This window comes from Oreochromis niloticus, linkage group LG1 (genome assembly GCF_001858045.2).
Source record: "Oreochromis niloticus isolate F11D_XX linkage group LG1, O_niloticus_UMD_NMBU, whole genome shotgun sequence".
Classification (NCBI taxonomy): Eukaryota; Metazoa; Chordata; class Actinopteri; order Cichliformes; family Cichlidae; genus Oreochromis; species Oreochromis niloticus.
In genome coordinates, this window is record NC_031965.2 from 20,288,375 (window position 1) to 20,316,156 (window position 27,782).

Here is a 27,782-nt window from a genome sequence, read left to right on the forward strand (position 1 = left end):
AAGTTAAATGTCTATAACGGAGTTCATAGAAGAAAACATGATGAGAAGGAAGAAAAATAAAAATAAAAATCAGGAGACGACAGGGGGAAAAAAGCAGTCCTTTTTGCTCCTCACATTGGAAGCAGGAGATCACCCTCATCACAGGAAGCCTACTCAGACAATCACAGTTTTTTATGTTTGGAGAAGACAGCAAATGTAGTGTAAGAGCTATAATGATGGCAGGAGAAAGGGGCTGGTTGGAGGTGTTAGCATGAAGGTTGTAGTTGTGATCCCGGTCACACAGAAAGCAAGGTCGAACATCTCTCGGAGAACTTTGGGGTTACTTTTCTTAATCGCTGAATACAGGCTTAAAACCACATACACACAGACAACAGGGATCTTCATCTCTGCTGAAGGTGCTCCTTGTGAAAGATTTTGCATACTTGTACTTCCATCAGGGAAAGGCCCGAATATAACAGCCCACATGGTGAATCACCTAACGCTCTACAAACTTCCCTGTCATACACACACAAAGCATACATCCACATCATTTGCTCTAAGCTCTGCGTTATGACATTGAACTCTGAGTTGATAACAGAGCAAGCAACTTGACCGATTTAACAAAATAATACTGTTTTTTTTTCCCTCTGAAAATATATTAACAGTTTTGATCCCCCGCTTTCCCTTAAATATAGCCGTCGCCAGCAGTTCACGATAACGGTGAAAATATTCAGTTTTCAGTAAAACATTATAGCACAAGTAGGTCAATAATGTGTAAATCATGGTTCGTAATAGAAAACATATTTTTAAACATCTAATGGCAACATCGTCAAGGATAAAAATAACAACATATCTGGAAAGGCTCATTGCACTTAATATATGGCAAATGTTAACAGTAGCTTTAATATAAGCCAGAAAGTGTCCTTTGTTCAAGTCTGTTCCTGCATACAAAAGGTTCAGTTATTCTTTTTAGTGGTCCCCAGTGATCTTCCCGGTCAAGTCCAGTGGGTGGGAAACTGGTTTGGCTTTAGATGCCAACACCTTTGACGAGTGAAGCCTCCAGGGTGATGTTGAACTCCTGCAGAGTCTGCAGCACTCTGATCAGAGAGTTTACCAGCGAGCGGTCCTTAATCAGTGCAGTGTCCTCATACATCTGAGAAGTGATCGGACAATCTGCGAGCAGAGCGATCCAGTGATGGAGCAAATGGTCCCTGACAAAAGATGACACGTGGAGTTAACAGAGCAGCTTAACACGTGATGCAGTTTTCCAATAACAATCACAAGCTGTGGTGGAATAAAAGCAAACTACATTACACTACGCCTTAAACCTCTACCAAGGCTCAAAGAGCCATTTTCATTATTCTATACTACTACTACTAATCTTTTTCTTTTACATTTTCTTAATGAGACAATTTTAAAAACTGTTTAAATGCTCATCTTTAACCAGGGATGTCTCACTCATTTTACATTGTGGGCCACATACAGCCCACATTGATTTTAAGAGCTCTGTGCAGGTGAAACTTTCTGTCAGTGCCACACTTTCAAACATCAATTAGTCCCAGTTTTTCTACATGATAATGAAATGCTGCTGTAGCAAATGAAAAACTGTCAGCATGGCTCTTTGAGGTTAAACTGTAAGAAATAAATATTTAAAATTTAAGAAAAAGTTCTGTAATTAGACCATCCTGTAATTTTCAAACAGAAAGGTTTTGTAAAGTCACAGAAAATTTCTTCCCCCTTAAAAAACAAACCAAAAACAAGTCTGGTAAATCCTTTCACTTGAGATGCTGAAATAAGCCTAGTTTTTGTATTCTACTGTAAACTTGTTGGGAATTATTTTCTTTCAGCTCCAAGTCTGATTAAGTGTCACAGCACAGAATCATAGAAAAAGGGTAAAAACACAGCTGTACATCTGCAGAGGACTGAAAGCTCGTACATAATAAACTCTTAACAGAGAGGAAGCTCTAGAGAAAACTATTCAAATGAAGGAAGCTTAGAGGATTCTCAAAGCAGAGACCATTTTCACTTCAGTCCATGCAGACTGAGACAGGATCAGACAGAGCAGTGTATCAGTGTTCAAAGACTTTACAGCAGGAAAGACCGTTTTATGTCTCGAGCATCACTAAGTTTTACTGCATCCACTTTGAACACTCAACTTCCTTTTTGTCCACAGCAATATTAACAGTGTTCTCAATGTTTATTGAGTCTTTTATTTAGTTTGTGGACTTTTTCATCTTTTGTGTGGATGTTTTCTTTTAACGCTTATACACGCTAACAAGCCAAACTAACATAACCTCTCTAATTTTGGCACAGTCACATGTCGATGGGCCCAATTACTCTTATTAATTAATGTGTATTATCTCTTTTTAGATGAAACATTAGCAGCATACGTGGTCCTTCCTACCTTGCGCCCAGACAGACGAGCATTTGGAACTTCCCGTCCTTGCCGATGTTTCTTGGCGCATTGTTGATGGCGCGCATGAAGCGGCAGAAGTGGCGCACTCTGGTTTGCCAGTTTTCATCCGGGGTCACCTCACGCTGCTCAGCGCTTTCAAAGTAAACTTGTGCCTTTTCTGTGGGTTTTTTTTTTTTTGTAAAACAAAGAAGACCACTCAGTTAACAGTTTTTAACAGTAATTAAAACACACACTAAGCCTGAAAGGTAAATGCAAAACATTGGTCTGCTTTAACAGCAAAAAATGTGAGGCCTCTTTGAAATTAAAGCATTTTTCAATAGAGAAACAATCGATCAACATCAACAGACATTTCCAAAGTACTCGTACACCACAATATACTTTGCAGATTACTGCAGTTGGTGGTTGTTCTTTATTGGGACACAGGCTTTTTACCGTTTGTCATTCAGTTATGCAGGATGCAAGTACAAGCTTGAGCCCTTACCTAAGAAGTCCCAGATGAAGACATTTTTAAAGAGTCGCGGTGATTTGAAACCGTGCTGGAAAACTTGCTCCAGAGCCCAGACGAGGCCGTACTCCCCACAGAGGAGGAGGGTGAGGCTGCCTCTCTGTGGAGAGCAAAAATACATGCATGCATTTAGAGCTCATTTCAAGTTGCCTCAAAATTGCTGACTGTTTTCCTGAAAATGCCAATTTAATGGATCAGCTATCCCATTAAAATGCCAAATCACCTTCCAAATATCTTGCAGGAACAGACAATGGAAAGGATCATTACTCCACAGCTTTCTCTGTGGTCATATTTAAATTAATGAGAACTCCAAAACATTTAAATCATCATTAAACTAAGAGGCCATATACACACAGTATACAAGGACGCACGGGAGAATCCAAAGCAGACTTCAATGTTATTGTTCTGTTGGTGTGTTAAGGAGGTAGAGCAAAAGTGAAGGGGAATTCCCAGTGAAAAATCCTTTGAAACTATAATGAATGACTTTTAAAGGCTGTAATCAGCAGCTAAGATACAACACACTTTAAAAATCTTCAATTGCAGTTCTCCTTCTCCACCTGCCCGACTATGTAATAATTATCAGCATTCAAGTTCTATTTTAGTTCCTCCAGAAGAGGAACATTAACAGACCTCACCCTAGGTCAAAATAATAATAATAGCAAGCTAAATAAGATCATTTGAAAAAACAGCACAAATCCTTCTTTGTTATATTTGAACTATAACACAGGCAGAGCAGTTACTGAGGGGGGCTGGGGCCACCGGAGCAGACGGCTGCTTTTTTTTCCATTTGTGATGAATAATAGAAGTACATGTTTGGGCCTGTCTAGACTGCCGTCTCTCACCTCCTTCTCTGGCTTGTGGAAGTGCTTTACAATCCCATTGATGGCCTCTCCCACTCCCTCCTGGATCTGACCTGTGTTTAGCTCTGGATGAAGGAAAGAAAAAGTTAAACAAAGATACTCCGAGACAACACAAGCAGACACATGAAGGTAACTCCCAATCCAGGTTTAAAACAATTTGTCGTTGTGTTTTCTCGTTCAGGCGTTTTTGGGTAGTTTTTTTTTTTTTAAGGCAAGATTTTAATCATTAGCAGGTGAGGAACAGCTAAATCCCACATCAAAGGGTTTTTTGTTGTTTGCAGAATAAAAAGCTCTACAAACTCACTTGGTTTGCTGTTTGGCGAGATGGTAACAAATCTCCTCATCATTCCCGGGGACTGCTGCATGGGGGGTGTGCGGCACATCCGTTCATCGTTCTCCGAGCTGGGGGTCATCAGCTCTCCCACCAGGATCCTCTCCAGGCTGCCGTCATCCACCCCCTTCCCCAACCAGCGGCCGCACGGAAACCTGCGAGATGAGCATGCCGAGTCGATTTTTTGACAAGCAACTAGACAAATCGGTATCGGGTTCATTTTTCCACCAGGAGGTATTGCTTACTTGTAAGTGTGCCCCGTGATCTCGTTGCGGACCACAACACACTCCACCAGCCACTTCGCATAGAGCCCTGTGTTATCGTGACCCATCTGCACTGTGGTGAGTTTGCCCAGGTTCTGGCACTGAGACAGAAGGACCCACATTAATGTCAAACACCCAAACAAAGAAAAAAAAAAAATCACATTTAGACTACAGTTTCTAAGATAAGATACAGTCTTTTTTCCAGAAGACCTGAAATTCCTGTGTTAGAGAAGCCAGAACATTAAATAGAATATATATCAAAACACTTTAAATAAACCAAAATAACTCAATGATACACACTTTGTTAGCGACACCTATAGAACTTCTTGTTAATGCAAATATCCAAGTATCACAGCAACTCAATGCTTTACGGCATGTAAACATGGTCAAGATGACCTGCTAAAGTTAAAACTGAGCATTAGAATTGGCAAAAAAGATGATTTAAGAGACTTCAGCTGGTCTCAGCATATCAGAAACTGATCTACTAGATAAGTTGTTCTTAAACAACCGAAGATTTAGAGAAAGGTCTGAAAAAGAGAGACTACTGAGTGAGCACCAGTTCTGTGGGTGAAAAAGCCTTGTTGACCCCAGAGGTCAGAGGAGAATGGCTGGACGGATTTGAGGTGAGAAGGAAGAATTAATAAATCATACAGTGATATTTTTACAACAAAGGTATGCAGACGAGCATTTCTGGACGTACAACATGTCGAACTGTGAAGCAGATGGGCTACAGCAGCAGAAGACAACAAAAGAATGGAAAAATGTTGCTGACGAGTCTTTTGCTGCAATATTCAAATGGTAGAGTCAGAATTCGACATGAGCAACATGAAAGCATGGATCCATCCAAACTTGTATCAAAGGTTCAGGCTGCTGGCGGTGGTATAATAGTTAGAAGGACATTTTCTCAGGATACCTTGACCCCGATACCAAGTGTGTACAGTGATCCCTCACTATAACGCTGTTCACCTTTCACGGCCTTGCCGTTTGGCAATTTTTTTTTTTTTTTTGTGCAATTTTGCATGCTTTTTTATTTTTTACAGCTCATTGTCAATCAATCTCTTCCGTGCCATGTCTCTTGTATAGTACAGAATGCGTTCAGCTTGTCAAATTTACATAAATCTTCGATTGCTAGCAGTGTTACTCTGAAGTGCTGTACTGTATGTTTGTAAGTGTTCTCCCCAACAAACACAACAATGTCAGTGAAACGTTTGCACCGTCAAAGGTGCCTGCGGTAGCACGCAAAAGGCAGAGGAAGATGCTAACCATCGCACAAAAAGTTGGACTTCTGGACATGCTAAAGGAAGGTAGAAGTTGCCGTATTTTTCGGACCATAAAGAACAGCGGATTATAAGGCTACTTCCGCACCACTGATTCATTAATGTTGAATTCTCTCGCAGCTGTTCCCATGTTCTGGACCTGAAAACAGGGTTTGATCTTTTGTTTCATTCTATAACACTGGACTTATTTTTCTACCAAGGTATAACTTTGAGAGTGTTTAAACAGGAGAAAAAAGTGTGAAAATGTTCATGCCTGTCTAAGAAAAGTGTACAAAGTGTGTAGTGAGGGGTGTTACAGCCTTAAAACATCTATAATAATTGTAAAAAAAATTAAGCTGGCCACTCTGCGGATTTCACCTATCGCGGGCTATTTTTAGAACGCAACTCCCGCGATAAACAGGGACCACTGTATTGTTTAAATGCACTTAAACTGACTACTCAAACGGCCTCCACAGTCACCAGATCTCAATCCAATATGGGGCGTGGTGGAACGAGAGATTCACATCAGGGATGTGCAGCTGACTAATCCGCAGTAACCGTGTGATGCTATCATGTCAATAAAATCTCAAAATCTCTGAGGAATGTTTTTAGCACCTTGTTGAATTTATGCCATGAAGATTTAAGACAGTCTTGCAGACAAAAGTGCGTCCAACTAGTACTAGCAAGGTGCGACTACAATACAGGAGGTTAAGAAGTAAAATTCTAAATAAAAAAAGCTGAATATAGTACAATAAAGTAAATAAGGTTAAAAATATAAATAAAGAAAAATAAATCAGAATAAAAATCGCTTGCTAAATAGATTAAAAACAAGCACAGCAAATGTCTGTTGGCATTAAAGTGACTGAGTATACACAGAGTGTAAAGTGTAGTACACAGTGCAGGGTTGAAATCTAGCTAACGAGATGAGAGAGCAGATAATTCTTTGCTAGAAAAACGTGTTGCATGTGAAGAGTTATTGCACGAGGTATGAAATATTTCCTGTGTCTATCTTTATTGAAGTGAAGCTGAACAACTCTGTGTTTACATCTCTGGCTTCTTTGCACAGTTTGAGGAGAAACGTTTGAAACAAAACAGCATTTCACCAAAACAGTGTGGCAGAGAAAACAATGACGACAGTCAAATTGTTACCTGTGCAACTCATCCAGCAGCACAACTGATTAATTTTAGCATGAAGTGCTGTGAAACTGGACATTTTTCCTAGAGTAAGCAATTTAAATCAGAAGTCTCAGAGTTTGTTTGCCCAGGGGTCTTTCATCAGGGAGCGTTTCTAGGGACTCATCATTGTAATCCAGATATAGCTGGTTTGCCTTTGAGTCACATGATGCCTCAAACATTTGTCTCTGCTTGCTGCCAATTACCCGGGCTACTCAGCACTTAGAACAGTTTGGGAGAAATGACATTTGATGAGTTATGACAGATGATGAGCTTCTACTAGAGAGAGCAATAACGGTTTTATTAGTGCAAACGGTTCACATTTGTATACATGCACTTTTTAATGACAGACCACTGTTTTATTATATTATAAGTGGATTACTTTGTGGACGCTTCAGCTATTGTTTGCAGATATCAGCAGATATCAAGTCCCTGGGGTCCAAATTTGATAACCATTGATTTAGATAATCTGGTTAGTAACAGAGTTGTATTTCTTTCTATCTGTGCTGCTTTGCTCCCTAATTGCAGCACTTACTTTTTTGCAGATTTACTTACTATATTATCCAATTAAGACCCCAGTTGTAATGCAGTGGAATTATCCTTTATATGAGAATTAATACCAACCTCAAAAGTAATCTCCAGAGTATTTCTGGGGACCTGCAGGACTCCGGTCTCCGCCAGCTCACCGGAAACGCACACCCAAGGGTTGGCTGTGAACATGGAGCCACCCAACTTCTTACTCGGAACAACCACCACGTGGTAGGGGATCACTGGGAGACCGAGGGAAAACAAAGGTTACACAATGAACTGAAATCCATAAAAGCTGATTGTTCATGGAGTATAGGGTCAGGCTCACTGATGGTTGTGAAGACGTTGGTGAAGCAGAAGTAATCCACAGCATTAAAGGACAGGAGGTGGTAAAGAAATTGCTCCTTCTCATCGTCACAGCGCAGGAAGGCGTAGCGCTTGTATAGCTTCCTAAAAAGAAGAAGATTGTTACAGAAATTGAATTATTTCTGCTATGATTACAATTAAAAGATAATAGTGCCTCGGTATATACAAGAAGCACAAGACATGATCATTTTTAGGGTGAATGGATGACAAAGTGCACACTGTTTAGCATTAGGTGAAATAAATACCAGGTCAATAAAAGCCAGACAGAAATCCCCTGACCCACTTTAGTACTCAGATATCAATTATGAAGAAAACTGTGAATTATTTATGTACAGAGGAACTATAGCATGATGCTCTGAAATTTCAAGAGACTTAATGTATTATAAATGGTTAGATCACATCTTCATTTCATATGACACAGACATTGCTTCACAGAACAAAGAAAGAAGATGAGCACACACAGCAGGACGAAAAACAAATCCAAAGATCTTTAATCTGCATCAGCGTGACTTATTGCAGTTGTTCTGACAAAGAGTGACCCTGTGATAAAGGGAACAACATATAAACTCTGCTGTTTGTGTCCTTTTGCTCACTTTGTAAGCTCGTGATCTGAAAGCAGCTGCTTCAGGTGTCGGGAAAGGAGCTTCTTCTCCATAGAGAGGCGAACCCAGGCTCGGGCCTTGCCCACATCTGTCTTAATCTCGCTTATGTTCTGAATGTGCCTGCAAATAAAAAATAACAACAGATTTAGAGATTAGAGGGAGGAAGAACTGATGCTAGTTATCAGACATGGAAAAGAAGTGCAAGGATGGACAATACTTCAACATAATATCAACAATTCCAGTCACTTTTATTCATATAGAACCAAATCACAACAACAGTCTCCTCAAGGTGCTTTATATTGTAAGATAAACACCTTACAATAATACAGAGAAAGCCCCAACCATCAAACAGTCCCAATGAGCAAGCACTTTGATAACAGTGGGAAGAAAGAACTCCCTGCTGGAGGAAGAAACCTCCGGCAGAACCTGGCACAGGGAGGGGCAGCCATCTGCCGTGACAGGTTTGGAGTGAGGGGACGAAGAGCCAGAGATGAATAATAACTAATGATTAAATGCAGAGTGGTGTGTAAGCACATAAAGAGTGAAGAAGAACTAAAAGTCTGATATCTGACATGAATACATCTTGTTTTCTCTTAGTGGAACAACCAAGGTGATATGAATGGATTTATACAGGTGAATACACAAGTGTGTTGTCTAAATTTAACTGTGTAAACTTTCCACCAATCTGGAAACCCAGCTGCCATCGCCTGACGATTTACTGTCTGGGGGCAATGGACAAATGTTTCCAGGCTCCTGGTGTAGCTAAATATTCTCCGGATAAGAGATACTTTATATCCGGCTGAGGACCAAAGCTCACACTCACGTAGTTGTTGCAGATTTATATGCAGAATCTTCTTAAAGAGATTCAGATTCAACAATTCAACTCAAAGAAAGAAGCAAAAATCAACAAAAGTTGACATTTAAAAAGCTTCAGCCTGTGAATATTTTGAATTTTGTGCTTAACAAACACCCTAAAAGAATATTAAACTATCAACATTGTAAGAAACTGGCAAATGAAAAGGCTGTATTAATTAACTAAAAAAATAAAATTTGCTACAATTTCAGCATTTCCTGTCCCAGTCTGAAAGATAATTAAATACAAAGTGTCCTGAGATGCTGTGACCTGGCTCTGTGTAAATAAAACTGTAACTGATGCCGTTACACACAGACCAAAGTCTGTCTCTGTTCGCCCTGTGTGATGCTTCCGCCGTGGCTGTCTCGCCCCCGCGCCATCGCTCCGAGCCACTATCGCGCCACTGACGTCCAGACACATTTCCTTCCACTCCACCTGTGCCACACGCGCTTCTTCTCCACCTTCCATCCCCCTCCCTGTCTCCACCCTCCACGCCCAATCACGTCAAGTAACCCAGTTTTCTGTGCTTGTTATCGCCATAGCAACAGTGGGAAACACCTACTACATGAAATGTTATTATTAACGCAATGTAACACACGCGAAGCTTTAAAATGTGAGATTAACTCCCTGTTGGGATTAAATGAAGTATTATGATGGTGGTTGCCTCTTTGCCACCGTGTCTATGACTGTGCCGTTAGATGTTTACGTGAATGCGGAGGATGGTCTGTCCACCAGTGCAGAGTCGAGCTGCGTGTTTGTGCCCCAAGTTGACCCCTCCTCTCCTTTCCACTCAGACTGGCGGGGGGTCTGGTAATTAGGCTGGAAGTAACACGCTGTTACACACACACTTACGCTGTGTCGTCTTCAAACAACGCAACCCCAGACTCCTCAACCCTGGCTGGTTATGGTGGGTAAACATGACGACAGCTGCATGTTGCTTCAACTGCATGTTGAAGCATGTAGATATAGAGCTGTCGATGATGTTAAAACTCTTGGTTTTTAAAAATAATAGACCGGATGACAACATTTTGATCAAATTGGGGCAACAAGACTGGCCTGAGGGTCCGGGATGGTGATCATGTGAGGGTTTTTCTGTATGTCGTGTCCTCTCTCCATCTATGCAGTGGCATATCTCATGGGGCTCAACGAACTGCTTTTTGTATAACACAACTACTATGGACAAAATACTCAAAAATACTCACCTTTATACCTTTTTTCTTTTTAATATGAGAGTCTACACATGTATATATGAACTGCATAATTATGTGGGATGCATATTTATAGGTTATTTTATTTAATTTTGTCCTTTGATATTTTCTGTACTGCCTTTTGCTCGACCTTTGCAATCCTGGATTTTTCTAACAGCTTACAAATTATCTTTATTTTGTTATTACTATTATTTACTAAAACATACAGTTATAATATGCATAGCAGAGGTGGATCTGGATGTTCAGTGTAGTGGTAGGAATTAAAAAATACATAAATAAATTCCGATTAGAAAAATAACATCACAGCATTTAAGCAGAATTACTTCATGCTTTTGTTTATATTGTAAAAGTCATAAGAAAATCCTTCTCTAAATATAGAAGCTACTATATTAAACTAATGGTATTCCTGCAAATACTGCTGGTTTTATAGTATTTTGTTTGGAGAGACTATGTAATAATGTAACCCACACTGAAATCCGCAGGTTTTATGTGTGTCTTATTTCAGGATATTGGAATTTGGGACCCATGAGGATACACAGGATCAGCCCAGATTATTATGATAGGGATATAATAACAATATTGTGTTCAATGGTCTACCACAGGGGGGCAGTATCAGTCTAAAATACATTGGTATGAAAGGTGCCCATTTCCAGAACACCTTTGAGTACTTTGAGTATGAAATGACTTTATTCCTCTTTTATTCCTTCGCTGAGGTGCACATTTCTGCAGATGCCTCACCTCATGTCCTGGATCAGGGAGATTTTCAGGGGAGGCATAACCGATCCGCCGCCGTCAGATTTGCGTCTCTCGGTGTCATGAATGAACCCTGGAGTAAAACAAAGAAGCGTAACTGAAGCAGAAGCCATCGGTTTGTAAAATGACTGTGATCATCAGCTGAAATTATTTTTGTTCTTACCTGGAGGCCCTAAACTACCTGGAGTTGCATTTTTCTTCTCTTTGCTGTCCTGGTAGTGCAGCAGGTGGGACCACAAGGCAGATTTACCCTTAAAAGAAAGAGAGAAAACCGGCATTAGTGCTAAACTTCCCCCGAGAGCACTGTATGTTAAAACGTGCATGCTGACTGCAGTAATTTCTTTTTCTTTCCTGACCTGTTTAACCTGCAGGCCGTGGCTCCAGATCCTCTCCAGCAGGTCACAGAGACTCGCAATCAGGGTGTTTTCCTCAACACCGGTGATGCTGACCTCTCCGTGGCCTAACTCCACAGCCTCGCGCCCCATCTTCTCTACCAGCATACGTTTGGTCTGCAGAGAGACAAGAACTCAAACCTAATTTCTGAGCAACCGAAAAAAAATAGCTTAAAAACAGACGATTCGTGTAGGTAGAAAGTGGTTTACTTTGTTTTTTTTAATGTTTCGAAAATTGGTCAAAACTCTAAATAACACTGCATTAACAGTATTTAAAGAGTGTTAAAGTAGCCAAAGAGAGCTTCATCCCAAACTTCAATCATAACTGAGTTTTATACATGATGAGTTTTAATCTGGGGAACCAAAAACTGATGATAGGCAAACCTTGTTCCTGCACTCCTTCAGCAATCCTTCAACAAATTTCCAGTTAGTCTGAGCGATGACAGACGGTGACAGGTTGGACAGTTTAGGCTGTCTGATGGTTGTGCCCAAGTTTCTGGCTTCCTGGATGTATTTCTGATGAAAGACAGAGAGGATTTAGTTCGCGAGTACAATAACGTGTGCTCATGTCACTACATCTAAAACAAACAGCTCTGTGTCTAACCACAGAGCTGGTCTCACTCTGTCTAGGAATATTAAATCGAAGCTCGTCCTACAGTTTAAACTACAAGGATCAAGACAAGTTACAATTTTAGAGAAAATGGATAAAATGAAGCTGCGTTTTAATTATGTCACTGTTTATCAGTTCCACCTCCTAAAAAGACAAAAGTAACACTGATATTCAAACAAAGCTCAGCTGCTGTACGTGAGGAAAGCAGAGGGAGGAAAAGACCACATGCGTGGACAGGTACTGCGCTCTACGGACAACCAACACATACCACGTCCACAGTCACCGACTTTAGACAGGGCTTGAAGGACTGCGAGAGCCAGTAGTAGTCAAGAAACAGCAGGAGCTGGAGCTCCGGAAACAAACACTCTACATGCTGCGAGTGTGAGGGCGTGAGTGTAAGGCAAGCAGAAAAAGAAAAGAAATGAAATGTGTGAGAACAGGTGTAAGAGCAGACATTGATGGGAAGAGCAAACAGACAAGAGATCATGCAAAATGACATCAAAGCTCAAGCAGTCCATCTGTGTGAAGGAGCTGATGAAAGAAAACACTGTGGGGGCGTTCTCACCTCTCTCTGGTCATTGTCTAAATAAAGGTGCTCAGCGTGCTGCTTCTGCCGATCCCTCCTCCTCCACTGAGCCGGAGCGCTCCTCTTGGCCCATCTATAACACAGAAAAAGAAACAAATGTAAAACAGCCATCAAACACACCAAACCCACAAAGGTTTATTTCAAATATACACTAATCACAAGGGGACAGAGACAGTAGTGAGCTACAGACACTCACTTGTTGCTGGTGGGTCCAGTGGAGAGCACATCAGACTGCAGTCGGGGGAAGAAGCCCTGCTCGTAGCGCCCCTGGCCGATCTTCATGTCCAGCAGGTGGGGGTGCAGGGCAGTGTGGTCGATCTTTGAGACTCTCATCTCAATGGCTTTCTCTGTTGAGGAGGTGCGTGCGGGGTACACAAGTCAGCAGAGGAATTATATCATCATGTTTCAAAGTCACCCTGCTTTTACTGCTGAGATGTGTGCGTTTGATTAAATGTCTTCTTTCTATCTTACTGTTGAATTTAAAAGATGATCCGGTGAAGAATTTTACAAGTTATTCCAGCATCTAATACAAAAAAAATCACTTAGGATTTAAATGATTAAAAAAAAAAAAAAACCAGTCCCATCACTAAAAGATATAGCTTTTTGCCATTTATAGAAACAGATCATCAATAAAATGACTTAATGGATATCCTGACTTCAAAATTCCAGGAACAACTGGAGTAAATAGAACAACTTCATTGTTATACCAACCCTGTCAAGTTATGTTGTGAAATTCAGATAATGACTAAGAACTTTTCATTTCAAATTTAGAAACCAGATGACAGCAGAAGAGAAAGAAAACATAAAAAGCACCCACAGAACCAAGAGAAATGACAGAAAAAAGGCTCAGAGCAGATGTTTTGTTGTCTTCAAAAGAACCAGCCGAGTCATGCAGCTTTAGACAGTGATTTTTTGATGCCTTATTAAAAACACACCCCCACATGGGCTGTGTGAGGAAAAGCTCCCACGAGGTTAGAGAAACAGAGAAAAATAATACTACTTCCTGTTGTCCATCAAATGGCAATAAAAAACAAACAAAAAAAAAACAAAACAGGGGGTGTGAGATATTTGAAGCTGCAAAAGCGCAGCATGAAAACGGTGGAAAAACACTGGCTGGGTGAAGTTGGAATTCACATAAATTTAATTTCCTGTATAGGATTCATCATCAACCCTTTACCTGTACGTGTTACGTTATAGCTGCAGGAAAGGCTTTGTTAAGCCTTTGAGATATACTTAATTTGACCTGATTTAAAATTAAAATGAGGAAAAGAGACTGACTTTTATTTACTATATACTCCAATACTCTATATTATGTATTGGAGCCTACTTTGATTCCTTTTGAATTAAATTTGGCCATCACTGATGTCCATTGATGGCAATCAGTGATGGCAAAACAGACGTAAATCATGACATTAAACCTCATAATAAGCTTCCTAAGTTACTCAGTTAAGGGTTATAGTTGCACAAATATCTCAAAAGGGTTTGAAAACTTTTTCCTGCAACTATATCAGTAAAAATCGATAACAGATCACCAAGCTTTGGAAAAATTGTCTCGCGTGCAATGCAGTGAGGATCTCATAGAGGAATTTTTTATTTTATAGTAATATGTGAAAAGTTCATGGTAACATTTGCTTCATCTCTTATTCCCCCCTTTCTCTTTTCACATTCTCCAGACGCAGCAGAATGAGCAAGAGCATCCGTCCATGCTTTTAAAAGCTTTCCTGCATAAACCACTGCCACTGTGACTTATTCCAAATACAAGGTTAAATGAAGCCTTTACTTCCTCTATGAGCCAACCTAACTTAACACATTGCACACATAATTGAAAGAACCACCACCCTAGATTGGTTGAGATAATAAGAACAAATATTACGAAATTCGGTCTCGGCCTTCTCCGGCTCAATGACATGAGGTCCAGGAGCGATAAAGTCAGCTTTTTCAAGACGCTTTTTAAACAGGGTGTCTGCAAGCAAGACAGCAACAACCAGTCAGGTAACTAAAGACAGCAAACCTCCAGAAGTCTGTCATATTCATGCATCATGTACATGATTACACTGCAGATTACTGAGTTCTGCAGTTTTAAATGCTTCTTTAGTTACAATCACAAACATTCAGAGGTCCATTTTATAATAGTTTTAAATTAAAGACACTCCAGTGAAGTTGTTCATTCTCAATGCATAACCTGCAACTTTATAAAGTGCAAACCTATCAAGACTTTTCTCAGAATGAGAGGAGTTAAGAGAGCCAAATAAAACATTTGGAGCTTTGAAAACAATCCCACCATATAGGTCAATGTTCCTCCTTTTCCTCCTCACCTGCTTCTTCGATGTTTGTGCACTTCTGATACATAGAAGTACGCAGCGTGGGCGTGCGCACGTTCAGCATGCGGATCTTATCCACGCGAGCGTCAAACACCCTCAGCGTGTGCTCCTTCTCCTCATCATCGTGACAGAGGATCTTACTGTCGATGAAGGACGCAAACATCTGCGTCTCCAAGAAACGTGACAGGAAGGGCAGGTAGGGTTCTGGTTGATCAGACAGGAAGGAGGCCTGCACACAGACACACAGGTACAAGATATAAAGATTACATATATATTATGCTAAATCCTTACTATGCTTTGCTTACAAAGCAGCTATTCCACTTTACCTTGTCAAAGTTCTGCATCTGGTCTCGATTGGTGAACCAGGACTCTTTGTCATGACTCGGCTGAATGACAAACACCTCATAGTCTGCAAACATCTGGGTGAACCGGTTAGCGAAGACCTCGCGCACCTGGATGTTGAGCTGGTGCATCTTCAGCTCTTCCTCGTCACACTGAACCCGCCCATCCTTGTTGCTGCTGGCATCCTCTCTGACCTCCAGCTGATGTGCATAAACATTAAGTAACATTGTTGTAAATGCTGGTTTTGACCGATAACAACACAAAAGAACACAAAATAAGAAGGGTCAAAAAAAAAAAAAAAAAGGAAAACGCTTATTCAATGAAGAAAAGAAGCAGAAGCACATCTATTTTTCACGTTACCTCGTGTGACTTTTATCACATATTTAGTGATGAAGAAGTAGGGTCATGGGAAAGATAGCCAAAGACATGAGTCTTGATTTATGACCTCATTTTAACTGAACATGTCAGCTGGACAGATGCCAGCGTGAGGCAGCTAAAATAACAGAGCAGGGCTGCCACTGTGCAGGAAAATATCCAATCCACTGACGTGACCCGGGACTCCATTTAATCAGGGCCTTGTTTCTTTAATAGGAATTCAGCCGTGCCTTTAGATAGGAATAATTATAAGTAAGGTCAGACCTTGACGACGCGCAAATCCATTCAAGGAAAGCTAATGTTGCTCACAACAGCATAAGCTGCTTACGCTGTACAGAGGCTTTCTCGAAGCATCCGTCAGTCTTTAGACTGAGTGCATCTTATTCACGTACCGCGAAGCTGAAAAATAGTCACACGACTCAGAAATGTTTGCTGTTTGATGCTGGTGTATTTAAAAGGAAGCGAAATATTTTAAAAAGCAAACCACCTCCTTTTGTGTACTGACAAAACATGTGAGTTTGTGGTGTAAGAGGGCGCCCCCTTATGTTTGCTGTCCCTTACTGCAACGATGCTGCTAATAACTGATGGTTGTGGATGCACTTTGGCTCAGATTTCACTTATCGATATAAATTCTAAGAGTTAATTACCTACTTAGAGATATATTAATTCCAGAAGAAAATGTATTTTTACTGCAATGATTTTTCTACCAAGAAGAGGACCATTAAATATTTTAATCAAGCTGAGCTCCTGTCCTAAAAATTCAAACTTTTCAAATGAATTTCCAGTTGTCAATAAATTCATTAATATAAATATATTCATAGACCTGGTGCCCAATATATAGCTCCTATTTTTACCTATTTAAATTATCAGTCTTGGTGATGTAACTAAGCCCAGTGAGTGACACGTGGTTTTTTTTGCAGCCCGTTTTTAATTAACGACATTACATCATTTCTCACCTTGTCTAAGCTGACACCTGTCCGCTTGACTAGAGCCTGCAGTCTGGCAATTGTCTCATTCTCTCTCAGCAGGTAGGAGTTGAGGGGTGAGGCCAGATTGCCGTTACGCTTGTCAGAGACCATATCAGCCGCTCGGAAGCCCCGGTACTTGGCCTGGCTGTCGCTGGAGTAAATGTTTCCCTCTGGAGACACGCCGAAGGACATGAGCACCTCGGAGATCTCCTGAATGAACTCGAGTTTGTTGGGAAACTGTGGCAACTCCTCCGGCAGTTCAATGAAGTGATTATCAATGTCCACAAAACACAAGTTTGCCTGGAATAAGAGAAATAGCAGAGTAATGATTATATTAAATTTAGCAAAGCTTTACAGACAGTTATAGTATTGTAATATTATAGATCCTGTTTTTATAAATTTCATTCAGTTGGACAGTCCAGCCCCCTGAATTAAAAAGGTCACCGATGACTGAAAAATAAAGCTGACACGATCAAGAGAGCAATAACTGACTCTGAAATACTCTGCTATACTTAGTACACTGTGTAGGTTATACGAAGAAAAGGTCTAGTTCAATTCAGTTCATTTCCAATTCAGGGTTGCGGTGGGGGAGGAACCTATCCTAGCTGCCATACGGCATGAGCGGGTTACACCCTGAACAAGTCGCCAGTCTCTCGCAAGGCCCTGACCCAGAATCTAGTTGTTTACAAGACATTTATCATCAGTGAAAGGGATGATCATCATTCAGCCATCCCGAACGGCTCTCCTTGACCTCGACCAACTGAAGACCCACATTGCTATGGCATTAGTGTGTCTCTGCTTTGCGCCAAACACGTACACCAAATGTCTGAACTTTTATGTTTTCTCATACTGAGCAGCATTATTATTGCAACAACACGTCATCACACCAACAGAACATAAGGCTGAAAAAAAAAAATCAAATGAAATAAAAATATCAAGCAGCAAAGCACAAATCAAATCAGTGCAGAAGCTGCTACACAGTTTGTGAGATAAGAACAAATAAAACCATGAAATTAAAGATTTGGTTTCTGGAGTGGTAACACAGTCAAATATTAGACATGACGAAGGTTTACACTCAGTAACTCAGACACTGCTTTCTGAATGTACCTCCTGTGGCAGCTCTAGCTTGGTGCGGTCATCCTGCCCATTGGAGTGGAGGCCCATTAGATACGGCACAGGAGCATCGAGGAAATGGAGAAGGGAGGCGGGCAGGATGGGAACGTACACATGCTGCCACTGGAAGGGGAACATTAAGGCTGTGATGCTCTCTGCCACCGTCATCAGCCTCTGGTAATCTGTTACACACAAACAGACAAAAGATAAAGATGCGTGTTTGCAGTCAATACAGCTGTGAATAAGGTTCATTGTCTGATCTGATAACCGATCAAATCTTTAAAATCTTGGTTGATCGTTGTCGTTTCCCCCATTATGAAATTTACCAAATGCTGATGCTTTTATGCACTTACTAAACAAAACATATTGCACAACACTTTCCCCATATCTGAAACCTAAACAATACTCGAGCCAGTAAACAGCATATGACAGATGTTACGCAACATGACTGTCTGAATGTTATTTTAATAGGATTACATTGTTATTGCCTTAGCTCTTCTGTTTGCTCATAGAGTTTGAAATCCATCAGCTGCACCACATGACGTGACAGCTAATCCTGCTATGTTTGCAGTAGGAGTGTTATATATGACCTTTCATCTGCTTGATCACTTATTGGCTGGGGTCAAAAGGTAAAACTTGGCTGATGGTGGCAGTTTGAGGGCAGATTCAGTATCGACGGCACATGTGAGTGACCTAACTGGAATGCTTATACTTTGTTACAAAACTCTTTGGTTATTCTCTGTTCTGTACTTACAGGAATGAGCTGGATTGATTACCAACCTTAAAGGAATTAGCTGTTATGACACACCAGCTGTGTCCAAATTTAGAATGTGGATCCCGTCTACCTTTATGGAGCAAACTCGCTGTACCAGAATGACAGGGAATGACTTCTGAAGAGCACAGTTGATGTATCCTGAGCAGCCCTGGGTGCTTTATTATCAACTGATCACTTTAAGTATGGTATTTTCTTGTATTTTTTCTTGTTGCAATGTCACTCTAAATGACAGCCTATTACACACAGCATTTTTAAAGCACCAAACCAGAGATAAACTGACATATTTCTCTTGCCTGATCACACCCTTAGTTTTGGTTCCTGTAAGGCCCCACCATTTCTTTTGAACACAAACTCCACTGGAGGGCCTTTTGTGGCGTCTTTTGGAGGATCCAGACTTAAGTGTGACACAGCTTGCCAGCTGGCACTCTGGCCAACATTAAATTCCTTTATCATGACTCCACACAGCAGCACTCCTCAGAGTTCAGGGTTTTGCACTTGAGCCAACTGGTATACATGTAAATATGTGTCCAGTCCTCCTCATCTGCATTCCTCTTCTATCCCGCTGACACCTACTGCAGATTCGGGAGCAGCTCTGCCTCCCCCGGTATGGTGCCAAAATAAATACCTTTCCTTCATTTGGTCATGTGCTGGTCCATGAGAAGAGACTCTCACCCCAGCCTGGGCCTCTCCCTCATCCCTCTTCTCAGCAGGCTTCCTCTCCCAGGATGGGGACATGAATACTAACATCACCCATCTCCTTCCTAAACTAGGCCACTGACAAGAAACCACTTGAACAAAGGGTCAAGCATTGTCACTTACACCCAAAGCTGCATGACCTCATCAGTTTAGAATGATCCACACTGAGCAGTGGTAGAAACTGTGACGGAAGAGTTCGCCTAGTGAGGGTAAATTATGAAGTACAGCAGGTTTAAAATATACACGACATAGAAGTGAAACTCAGCACTGTTCTGATCGAACAACTTCCTGCAGCAGTCTCCGATTGTGTCACTAACAGAGGGCACTTGCTAGTTTTGAGCCGTTACTATATTAGCAGTGATTAACAGTGAATAAACAAGATAAAACACACTGCTTTCTCTGCAGATGTAGATTAGTTTAGAATAAGGAAGAACCTTGGTGACATTTTGGGCTGACACAGATCCTAAAGATATCATTTGCTGCCGATTTTATTTTGTTCTATGGAAACAAATTAAAATAAACTCTTTTGACGTCTTTTGGGTCTCCATACCATCTTTGAATATTTAGCTCATGTCACACAACAGATAACATTGGTCACTCATTTTGGTAAATGTCATTTTATTTGCCAGTAGGCACAGATCAGTCAGCAGTGATGATGCCAACCAGTTGATCTTCAAGTCTGACTACAGTTGTGGTCATGGGCACAAAATACCATGACATTCATGGGCACGAATGTCAAGGTATTTTAGACTTATGATTTCTTTTCCCAGGGTGGAGCGATTGTACAGCATACACATTTAACTACTTAATAAAAATGAACTGGGCGCACACGTTTGAATTTATTTTAATTATGTTTTTTTTTTTTTTTATTCCCACAGGGTCAAACATACCTAATGTCAAATGCAAACTGCACCTCAACCAGGCGCTCTTGGTAGCTATAAAGAAGAATACTGGGTGGATATTTAACCGGTCTTCTTGGCAGAATTGGTAGAGTTCCTGCCACAGAGTCAGTTTTTAAGACGAACCGACGATCACGGAATCTGCAGTTGTTTAGAAATGGCTCCAAGAGACTTTCCCAATGTGTAAAGCTACATTTCTCTTAGATCTTCACCAATTTCCTTGGACTTTCTCATTGTTCTGAGTATTGCTTAATCTGATGAGTTCTGTCAAACTATTTGGTTGCTGGCACAGAGAAACTATACCGTAGTTTACTGTTGTCAAACTTGACGACTAACAAGAAGTTAATAGACCTTGGTCTTGTCAAGTTTAAAAGCATTTTAGAACCTTGTGCACCATTTATTAAAAGATTAAGGTGAATGCAGGTATACCTTTGAACCTGTATTCATAATCTTGACCCTGTAGATTGTAGATTAGAGAAAATCCAAAATAAATTAAAACGATGTATACTGTACAATCATTCCACTCCAGAAAAAGAACAGTTCAAAGAAATCATTAAAAGCTCAAAGGTACCATGACATTCTTGCCCAAGTTTATGTAAACTTCTGACCACAACTGTATAAGAGAGAGATCCTAGATCAGATGCTCAGTTTTTACTACGAATGGCCTAGAACACTAAATACTTTAAGTATAGACCGATATAATTTTCTTGATTTAAGTGACTCGTTCCCTTCACAACAACAAAGACCACAAGATTTTTCATGGAAAAAAACTATGAAAACTATGATACACTGGAAAGCTGGCATTGTTTAATGATTATTCGTGTGTTGCTAAAAGCCCAGCGTGATTCTGTATAATAATGCGGCAGCCTTAAAACACAGAACGTGCAGACAGGGACACAGCGTGGTATTTGTTGTTTTTAAACTTGATTTGTTAAATAGTAAATGGAGTGACACTTACATAGTGTTTTTCTACTCTCACTGAGCACTCAAAGCACTTTCTTATTGCAAGTCACATTCACACAAACATTCATGCAGTGCTTTACTCTATGCTTCAAGGACACTTCAACATAATGACTGGAGGAACTCTGAGATGGACTCTACAACCTTCATGATTTAATCTACCTCAGATCTGTGCATTTGCACATATCCTTCACACCTTTTTGTCCCAACTGTCCTGTCACACTTCAATAACCTCTGTAGGTCAGAAAATGACCAAGAAATAAACATAAAAAGTGCTATCTTAATTGTAGTAACAACACGCATAGTAGTGTTAGTATCTGAGAAGGACAGGAAGGAACAGATTGTATTTGAACATCTTGTCCTCTGCGGCTTTGTGGAAGAGATGCTATCTACGCTGTTTTTTTCCTTTAATCAGAATTTCAGTGTTATTTTTAGCACATGCCACACACTGTCGTCTCCTTATTTGAAGAGCATCCCCCGCCTCGGTGTGTGGTGTCCCTTCGTAAAAATCCCTCAGCTCTTCCTCAGTGGCAGATTGCCGAGGCTTAACTCTCCACAACACCCTTCACATGTTCTGCAGTGATGAGCCTTATGGGGGTGAAAAGAGGCATGATGTCACTTCCAACCAATAAAAATCATCCTGCATCACTTCTCTCCTCCCTGTCTCCGGGTTGCCTAGCAACACCACAGCTTTCCCCATTAAGAGCTTCTCCCTCCTGTGGGCCCTGCAGTTTTGTAAACCATTTGCTTTCGCTTGCAATTGTAATGAATCCCATCAGAACATCAGATCCATCCTTAAGGGATCGCCTAGTTTCTCTGTGCACACGCACACACTTTCTCTAAAAGGTGAACACTGAACAAAAACTACATCTACTTGGTTAATAAGAATGAGAAGTTACTCCTAAAAGGGTCGAGCACCCTATATATTCGGTCCACTAAAGGGTCTTTCTAGCTAACAGATCCTATAAAATTAGGTAATTAAATGTGAGATGATCATTGTGGACTCGAAACTGATTTGTATTACTACTGAACATTGCTGAAGTAGTTTTTTTAAATTCCTCAGTTGAGCATTGTTTTTCTCGATTGAGCATTTTTCCCAAGGACACAGGATACATAAGACTAAGGAGGTTGTCCTGCACGAGATGGTATAATATGCATAATATGCTTAAAACAATTGTTTCAAACACCAGATTCCTCTGAGCAAGGCTTCCAAAACCTTGGAAATTTCTCTCTCAAACAATCCCCTCTTCCCTTCATTTCTGACAACATTTCTTACACCTGTAATGTGAATAGCAAGGTACTACGCTGCCTACCAGGGAATTCAGAACATTTTTTTAACAACTTTATGTATGGCAGCTAGCTGTTTATAGTAGAAACACATCTGATTTCTGATATGGACAATATGTTGTGCAAATGAGTTCTGACCAAGATTAACACAGGCCTTATTATTATTATTATTAGACCATATAATGTTTTACACTTTCTTCCTGTAACTAATAATAACGACACGGTGAGACTAAATATGACTGAAAAGACTAGAATGAATTTACAGTGTAACAACATTTTTGTGTGATTAGCAATCTAAGTATTCTGTTTCCTTTGTTAGACATCCTTCAAGCTCCCCAGATAATACCTAGTCTCGTGGGATGACAGGGATATGTCCCCCAGCTCCAGAGAGATCTCTTGAGACATGACTTTACTAACAGGATCACATGACCTCACCACCCGCAAAGAAGCAGATGTTTCATATCATTTACAATTAGTTTGTCCTTTCAGCTATTTAGAAAATATGTCCAATTTTAATGAACTGTACGAACTAATGTTAAATTCAAGCCTGACAACGCCATATTTGCATATATATTTGACACTTATGTACGTGGATGATGAACATGTGTTTAGACCAGCTACTTACGCTGTGAGTAGAGCAGTATCTGCATCTCTAGCAGGGCACACGTGAACAGCTGAAGAACGTTCTCCACCCCCAGCAGGTTAAACATTTCACTGATGGCAAAGTCAAAGAGAGGCAGCTCTGATGTGCTTGGCCTCTGGCATACCACAGGCCCGTAGACGCCTGAGAACTTGAGGGATCGCCCGGAAGGTGGCAAGGGAACCTCGTAGAGGATGTTGTAGATGTAGCTCTCTAGGGGAAGGGGTGGGGGTTGTGGAGAAGTGACAGCCTGATGAAGCTGCTGCAGCACTTTCCTGCAGGCCTGAGCGAAGGCCATGGGTGTTATCAGGCAGATGCACTTTGACACATATAGCGTGTCACGGCTTATGTCGTACGAGTTGAAACGCTGCAAACGAGAGATGGCGGGCGCGGCGTGGAGCATGGGACGAGAAGGGGTGTGTTGGTGTCTCTGGTCCTCGGGTCCTTGTGGGGTGGTGGGAGTGTGCAAGATATCATACTGCTCTGCGTTGTGCATGTGGTAAAGAGTCTGCATGGCACTGCAGATCTGCTTACTGGTCACCTCCTCGAAGAAGGTGAGAGCAAAGCCATAGGTCCGAGAGCCATCCTCTCTGGTGATGATAAAAGAGTGGAACTGAGGCTCCCGAGAGTCCATCTGCGTCCTGAACGACAGACCCTTTGGCATACACAGCTGCAAAAAGGATATACAGGAGAGGATTCAGAGAGCTGAGGAAAGACAAAGGGCTCATCATGGAGATGGAACTGTAGCTGGATAGATTCAAATTATTTCCTGCAGATCAAACAGGCATGATATAATGTTCTCATTTCCAAGCTTTAGAGACTGTGGTAGGATCGCTTTCCTCCTCCCGTTGCGTTTCTTTAATTCAAATTAATAATCTCCTGACTCACAGACACAACAGCAAAAATTATTTAAAGGTTAAAACAAAATTACTATACAATATCTTCATATCATTGAAACAGTTCACTGCATTCAAAAAATACTTATACATGCTATTTGCTCCTTAATCCATCTTATTCTTAAGGCCTATCAGGATTTTTCCAAGGTTGAAGCCATAGGGGTCCACACAGGAAGTGATTTGCTCATCACGTCAATTTTTCACTGAAAGTTCATCACCAGCAGCTATTCCACGCTATGTTTACCTAAAACCTCAATGTATTTACCACTCTGTCATATGCCAATCAGCTACATCCTTTACTCCCATTAGAGGTCCCTTAAATCGATCAGCTTGAAGTTGAGAAAAAGTTTAACCTGTCTCCCACACTGCTGCTTGTCCCTTCCTGTGTGGATGCCCTATAAGAGTATGTGTTACCTAACAAACAAGAGAGAGATTTCTGTTATTTGTGGCCATTTCTATTTTTTCAATATTATATACAAGTGAAATATTTTTATCGCAGGCCTGGTGATTTGCCTTTGGTAGAAAGCCCGAAAAATGTTTCAAATGTAGAATGTAAGGGTTCTTAAGTTGTATCAACATCATACCATACCATGCCCACTGCATCCTGGTCAAAAGGATTCCACTCGACATTGTCTGGATAATGTGCTAGGACTTTGGATTTAAAGGTTCTCCGCAGTGGACTCTGCTCAAAATTCTCACCTGAAAGTCAAACAAACAGAGAGAATGCAGAAAAAAAAAAAAGAAAACAGGAGACAAATAGTTAAGAAACCAGATTTCCAGATGCAGACACAAGAGCAGAACAGTCGGCTTAAAAATGTCAGCTGCAGCTCCAGAGGAAAGAGCACATTAGCATATTTGTCTTGAGAGGAAAATTGTATTGCATCAAATAAAGCTGCCAGCCTCCTGCTGTAGAAAGTAAACAGAAAAATACACTCAAACAGCAGCATCCGATAATTCAAATTAGATCGTTAAAATAATGAAATATGGCCAACTTTAACATATCTCGATGCTTCCTGACAGCTTTATTGGCAATACAGAGGGACACGGAAAATAATCAGTCATAGAAGCGCAAATTGAGTTGATTCAAACCCAGAGCTAAGCAGAAGTGATGCACATACCAAGGCAGTACTGAAAAGTCATTCAGAGCGTAGGGGGAGAGTAAACATTGACCAAGCAATGGCAGTGCAGGCAGCACTGAATTTGTGTGTGTGTGAGAAACAGAAGCGGTGATTGTCAAACATCAGCTCGTTGTTCAGCTGCTGCTGAAGGAGGTGAGGGAGACGGAGGAGGGGGGGGGAGAAATCAAGAGTGTGCAAAACAGAAAAGACGTGCCCCCACACCTGTACAGAAAACAACTGAAAACACAGCTGTGCAGCAACAAAAGAGGGCTGCCGAGAAAATAAAGTGTGCCGGGTTTAAAGGGTTGAAGGGTTAAAGCTGAACTTAAGTTAGCAGGAAGAGAAGTGTGTGTGGTGGGAAGGTTACCTTCATTTCCCCTTGCCAGTTTTCCTCTGGCCCCATCTCTGAATTTAGTAGCTTCTATATACTGGCATAAAGCTACACAACAAATAAAAAAAAATAGAATTAAAGGCCTGCTTCTTAATGGGTAGCGCATCACTTCTTATGTTGTGTTAACAGATCGCGCAGCTGAGAACAAGCTGCACACTCCGAGGACATTATCGCGTCTGGGGACAGGTGGGTATGTTAATTCAAGCCAGCTGGTGGGGATATGACACTAGGATGCTGTGTTTCGCTGTGTCACAGTTTCCTCTTCTTTACTGGATCATGCAAATCCATACTGCTGCAACGACAGGGACTATATCCACAACACAACCAAGTTAGCAGCAGCACTCTCAGCCAAATGCAACCCTTTACTAACATGCACACACTGACAAAGCTAGTCTACTACTGTCTAACTGTTGAAATCTTTACCAAGTACATCCATGTCTGGTTTCCCAGACATGGATTAATAAAGGCCTCCACTAAAAAAAAAAATATAGTGGGCTAGGGTTAATCCATGTCTGGGAAACTGAGCCATAGAGTATTAAACTTTTATTCATGAGTACTCCGAGCAGAAATGTGTAGTATTTTTCTCTTTTTTTCCACAATTTTAGGAATAAGGCTGTCAATTACTAACAATTAAATAATGTAGAAAGTGTCATCTCTGTGGCCGGATACAAAGAATAAATAACCAATATTGAGTCACAGCTTTGAAGTGGGTGACACATTCATCATTAGCATTACAGAGTCCACATACATCGCACTCAGAACTCACTGAGCACAGTGAATGTGGATTAATACAAACCTGCAAATACTTCCTAACAAGTACCCTTTCTGAAGTCCTTTTGGGAAACATTTCCATATGTGCGATACGCTCTAAAACATTTTCAATTTCATGCTGGAAAACATGTCATGGTTTGGCAAAATGCGCCGATGTTTAGATGCTATCAGCAAAGAGTGATGGGTTAGATTACAATGAATGAGCGCCCTTGTTTTGCAGCTCTGCAGCTCAGTTTCGATTTTTATATTTTACACACACACAAAAAAAGACCCTCTGCAGTCTTTAGAGCCAGTTATATTTTCTGTCTTTCTTTGAACAAGCATCAATGAGAGCACATCACAGCAGCATGTCAAACCCAAAACATGCCACTGACTGTTTTCTAGCGACATCACCTTCAAAATAAAGCTTTTATCAGGCTACTGTGACCTGTGAGATCCATGAAAATCAGTTTACACTGCTTTTATAATATGACTCAGTAATGACACATGCACACAGACAAGAAACGATCGCTTTCTCAAGTCTGGGGGATTGCATTAATTCGCTCTGCTGCACATTAGCATTTTACCAAGAACCCTAGCTAAACTTTTTGAAAATGATGGATTAAAGTTATATCAACAGGAAACGTCAGATGGCAAAAGTATCCGCTGAATTCAAAGGTCTTATCCTTTTTAAATCGGACATTAATAAAAGTGTTGACTGACGCGACAAACAGGTTCACATTAGAGTCCTCAGTACAGACACAGATCCTGGCAAGGGAATAAAAGTCTTACGGATTAAGTGCTTTAATCTCTTGGTTACTTTCATATCCAAACAGCCCACGGGGAAGAAACTAGGCCAGGAACACATCTCAGACTACAAAAACCCCAGCAGCTGAAGGCAGTAAGATTATTAATTAAAAATAATTACATATGGTGATAATTCATAATAACCTTATATAAAGCACTTAGGTGTCATTTGATTTTCCTTAAGCGAACTTAAAATACAGCACAACTGAAGCAAATGGCATCTGCTACTCATGAGGATGTAATGTAGGTCAAACTCAACGACAGAGTGCAGACACAGACATGGAGTATGATGGATTCAAGCTGATTGTTAACCCTTTCAGTAGTACAACAAACATCTGGAAGCATCTGGCTGTGCAGCAAATAAGAGATGTCATGCTCTTTTAATTTAAATAACAAAATCAACTTAAAAACAAACACCTGGCTCTTAAGCTACTACAGAAAAGTTTGTTGACTGTGAAACTCATGAGCACAGAAGAGCAACGCCTTATAGGAAGCGACAACAAAACACTGCAGAGGTGTGTAAAATAAAGCAGGCATAACAGCGCTTCCCAAAGAAAACACATATGAGAGTCCAACGTTTCATTTGCAAAAACATGCAGAGCTTTTACTAAATAAAGGCGGCTTTGAATGGAGAGTAATGTTACTCAGATTAAATTCCAAGAAGTAAAAGTTAACCCTGTGAGTTCTAAGTGATCCCTACTTTTGACTCTAAAAGGGGCGTCCACACAGCACACTCATCGCTCAACGCTTTGTCGTTGATGAT

General features: G+C 40.8%; 1 protein-coding gene across 4 annotated transcripts in view; it reads right to left on the reverse strand.

Moving 5' to 3' along the window:
- Nucleotides 1–275: 275 nt before the first annotated feature.
- Nucleotides 276–27,782, reverse strand: part of dennd5a (DENN/MADD domain containing 5A) — a 34,832-nt gene continuing 7,325 nt past the window's right edge. The window contains exons 2-24 of one of the 4 annotated variants that reach the window (XM_013269701.3): nt 25,439–25,510; nt 24,543–24,652; nt 23,043–23,727; nt 17,795–17,982; nt 16,676–16,987; nt 15,329–15,544; nt 14,997–15,231; nt 14,555–14,644; nt 12,878–13,028; nt 12,661–12,754; nt 11,870–12,001; nt 11,450–11,602; nt 11,257–11,344; nt 11,079–11,166; nt 8,271–8,399; nt 7,640–7,761; nt 7,408–7,553; nt 4,337–4,455; nt 4,065–4,246; nt 3,743–3,825; nt 2,877–3,000; nt 2,384–2,552; nt 276–1,190 (exon numbers count right to left, since the gene is read on the reverse strand). In XM_013269701.3, coding sequence (XP_013125155.1) covers nt 1,007–1,190; nt 2,384–2,552; nt 2,877–3,000; nt 3,743–3,825; nt 4,065–4,246; nt 4,337–4,455; nt 7,408–7,553; nt 7,640–7,761; nt 8,271–8,399; nt 11,079–11,166; nt 11,257–11,344; nt 11,450–11,602; nt 11,870–12,001; nt 12,661–12,754; nt 12,878–13,028; nt 14,555–14,644; nt 14,997–15,231; nt 15,329–15,544; nt 16,676–16,987; nt 17,795–17,982; nt 23,043–23,727; nt 24,543–24,652; nt 25,439–25,510 — 3,872 coding nt within the window. In that variant the 3' untranslated portion in view covers nt 276–1,006. The remainder of the gene's footprint in view (nt 1,191–2,383; nt 2,553–2,876; nt 3,001–3,742; nt 3,826–4,064; nt 4,247–4,336; nt 4,456–7,407; nt 7,554–7,639; nt 7,762–8,270; nt 8,400–11,078; nt 11,167–11,256; nt 11,345–11,449; nt 11,603–11,869; nt 12,002–12,660; nt 12,755–12,877; nt 13,029–14,554; nt 14,645–14,996; nt 15,232–15,328; nt 15,545–16,675; nt 16,988–17,794; nt 17,983–23,042; nt 23,728–24,542; nt 24,653–25,438; nt 25,511–27,782) is intronic. The other 3 variants (XM_013269702.3, XM_003442378.5, XM_013269703.3) reach the window with 3 other exon arrangements.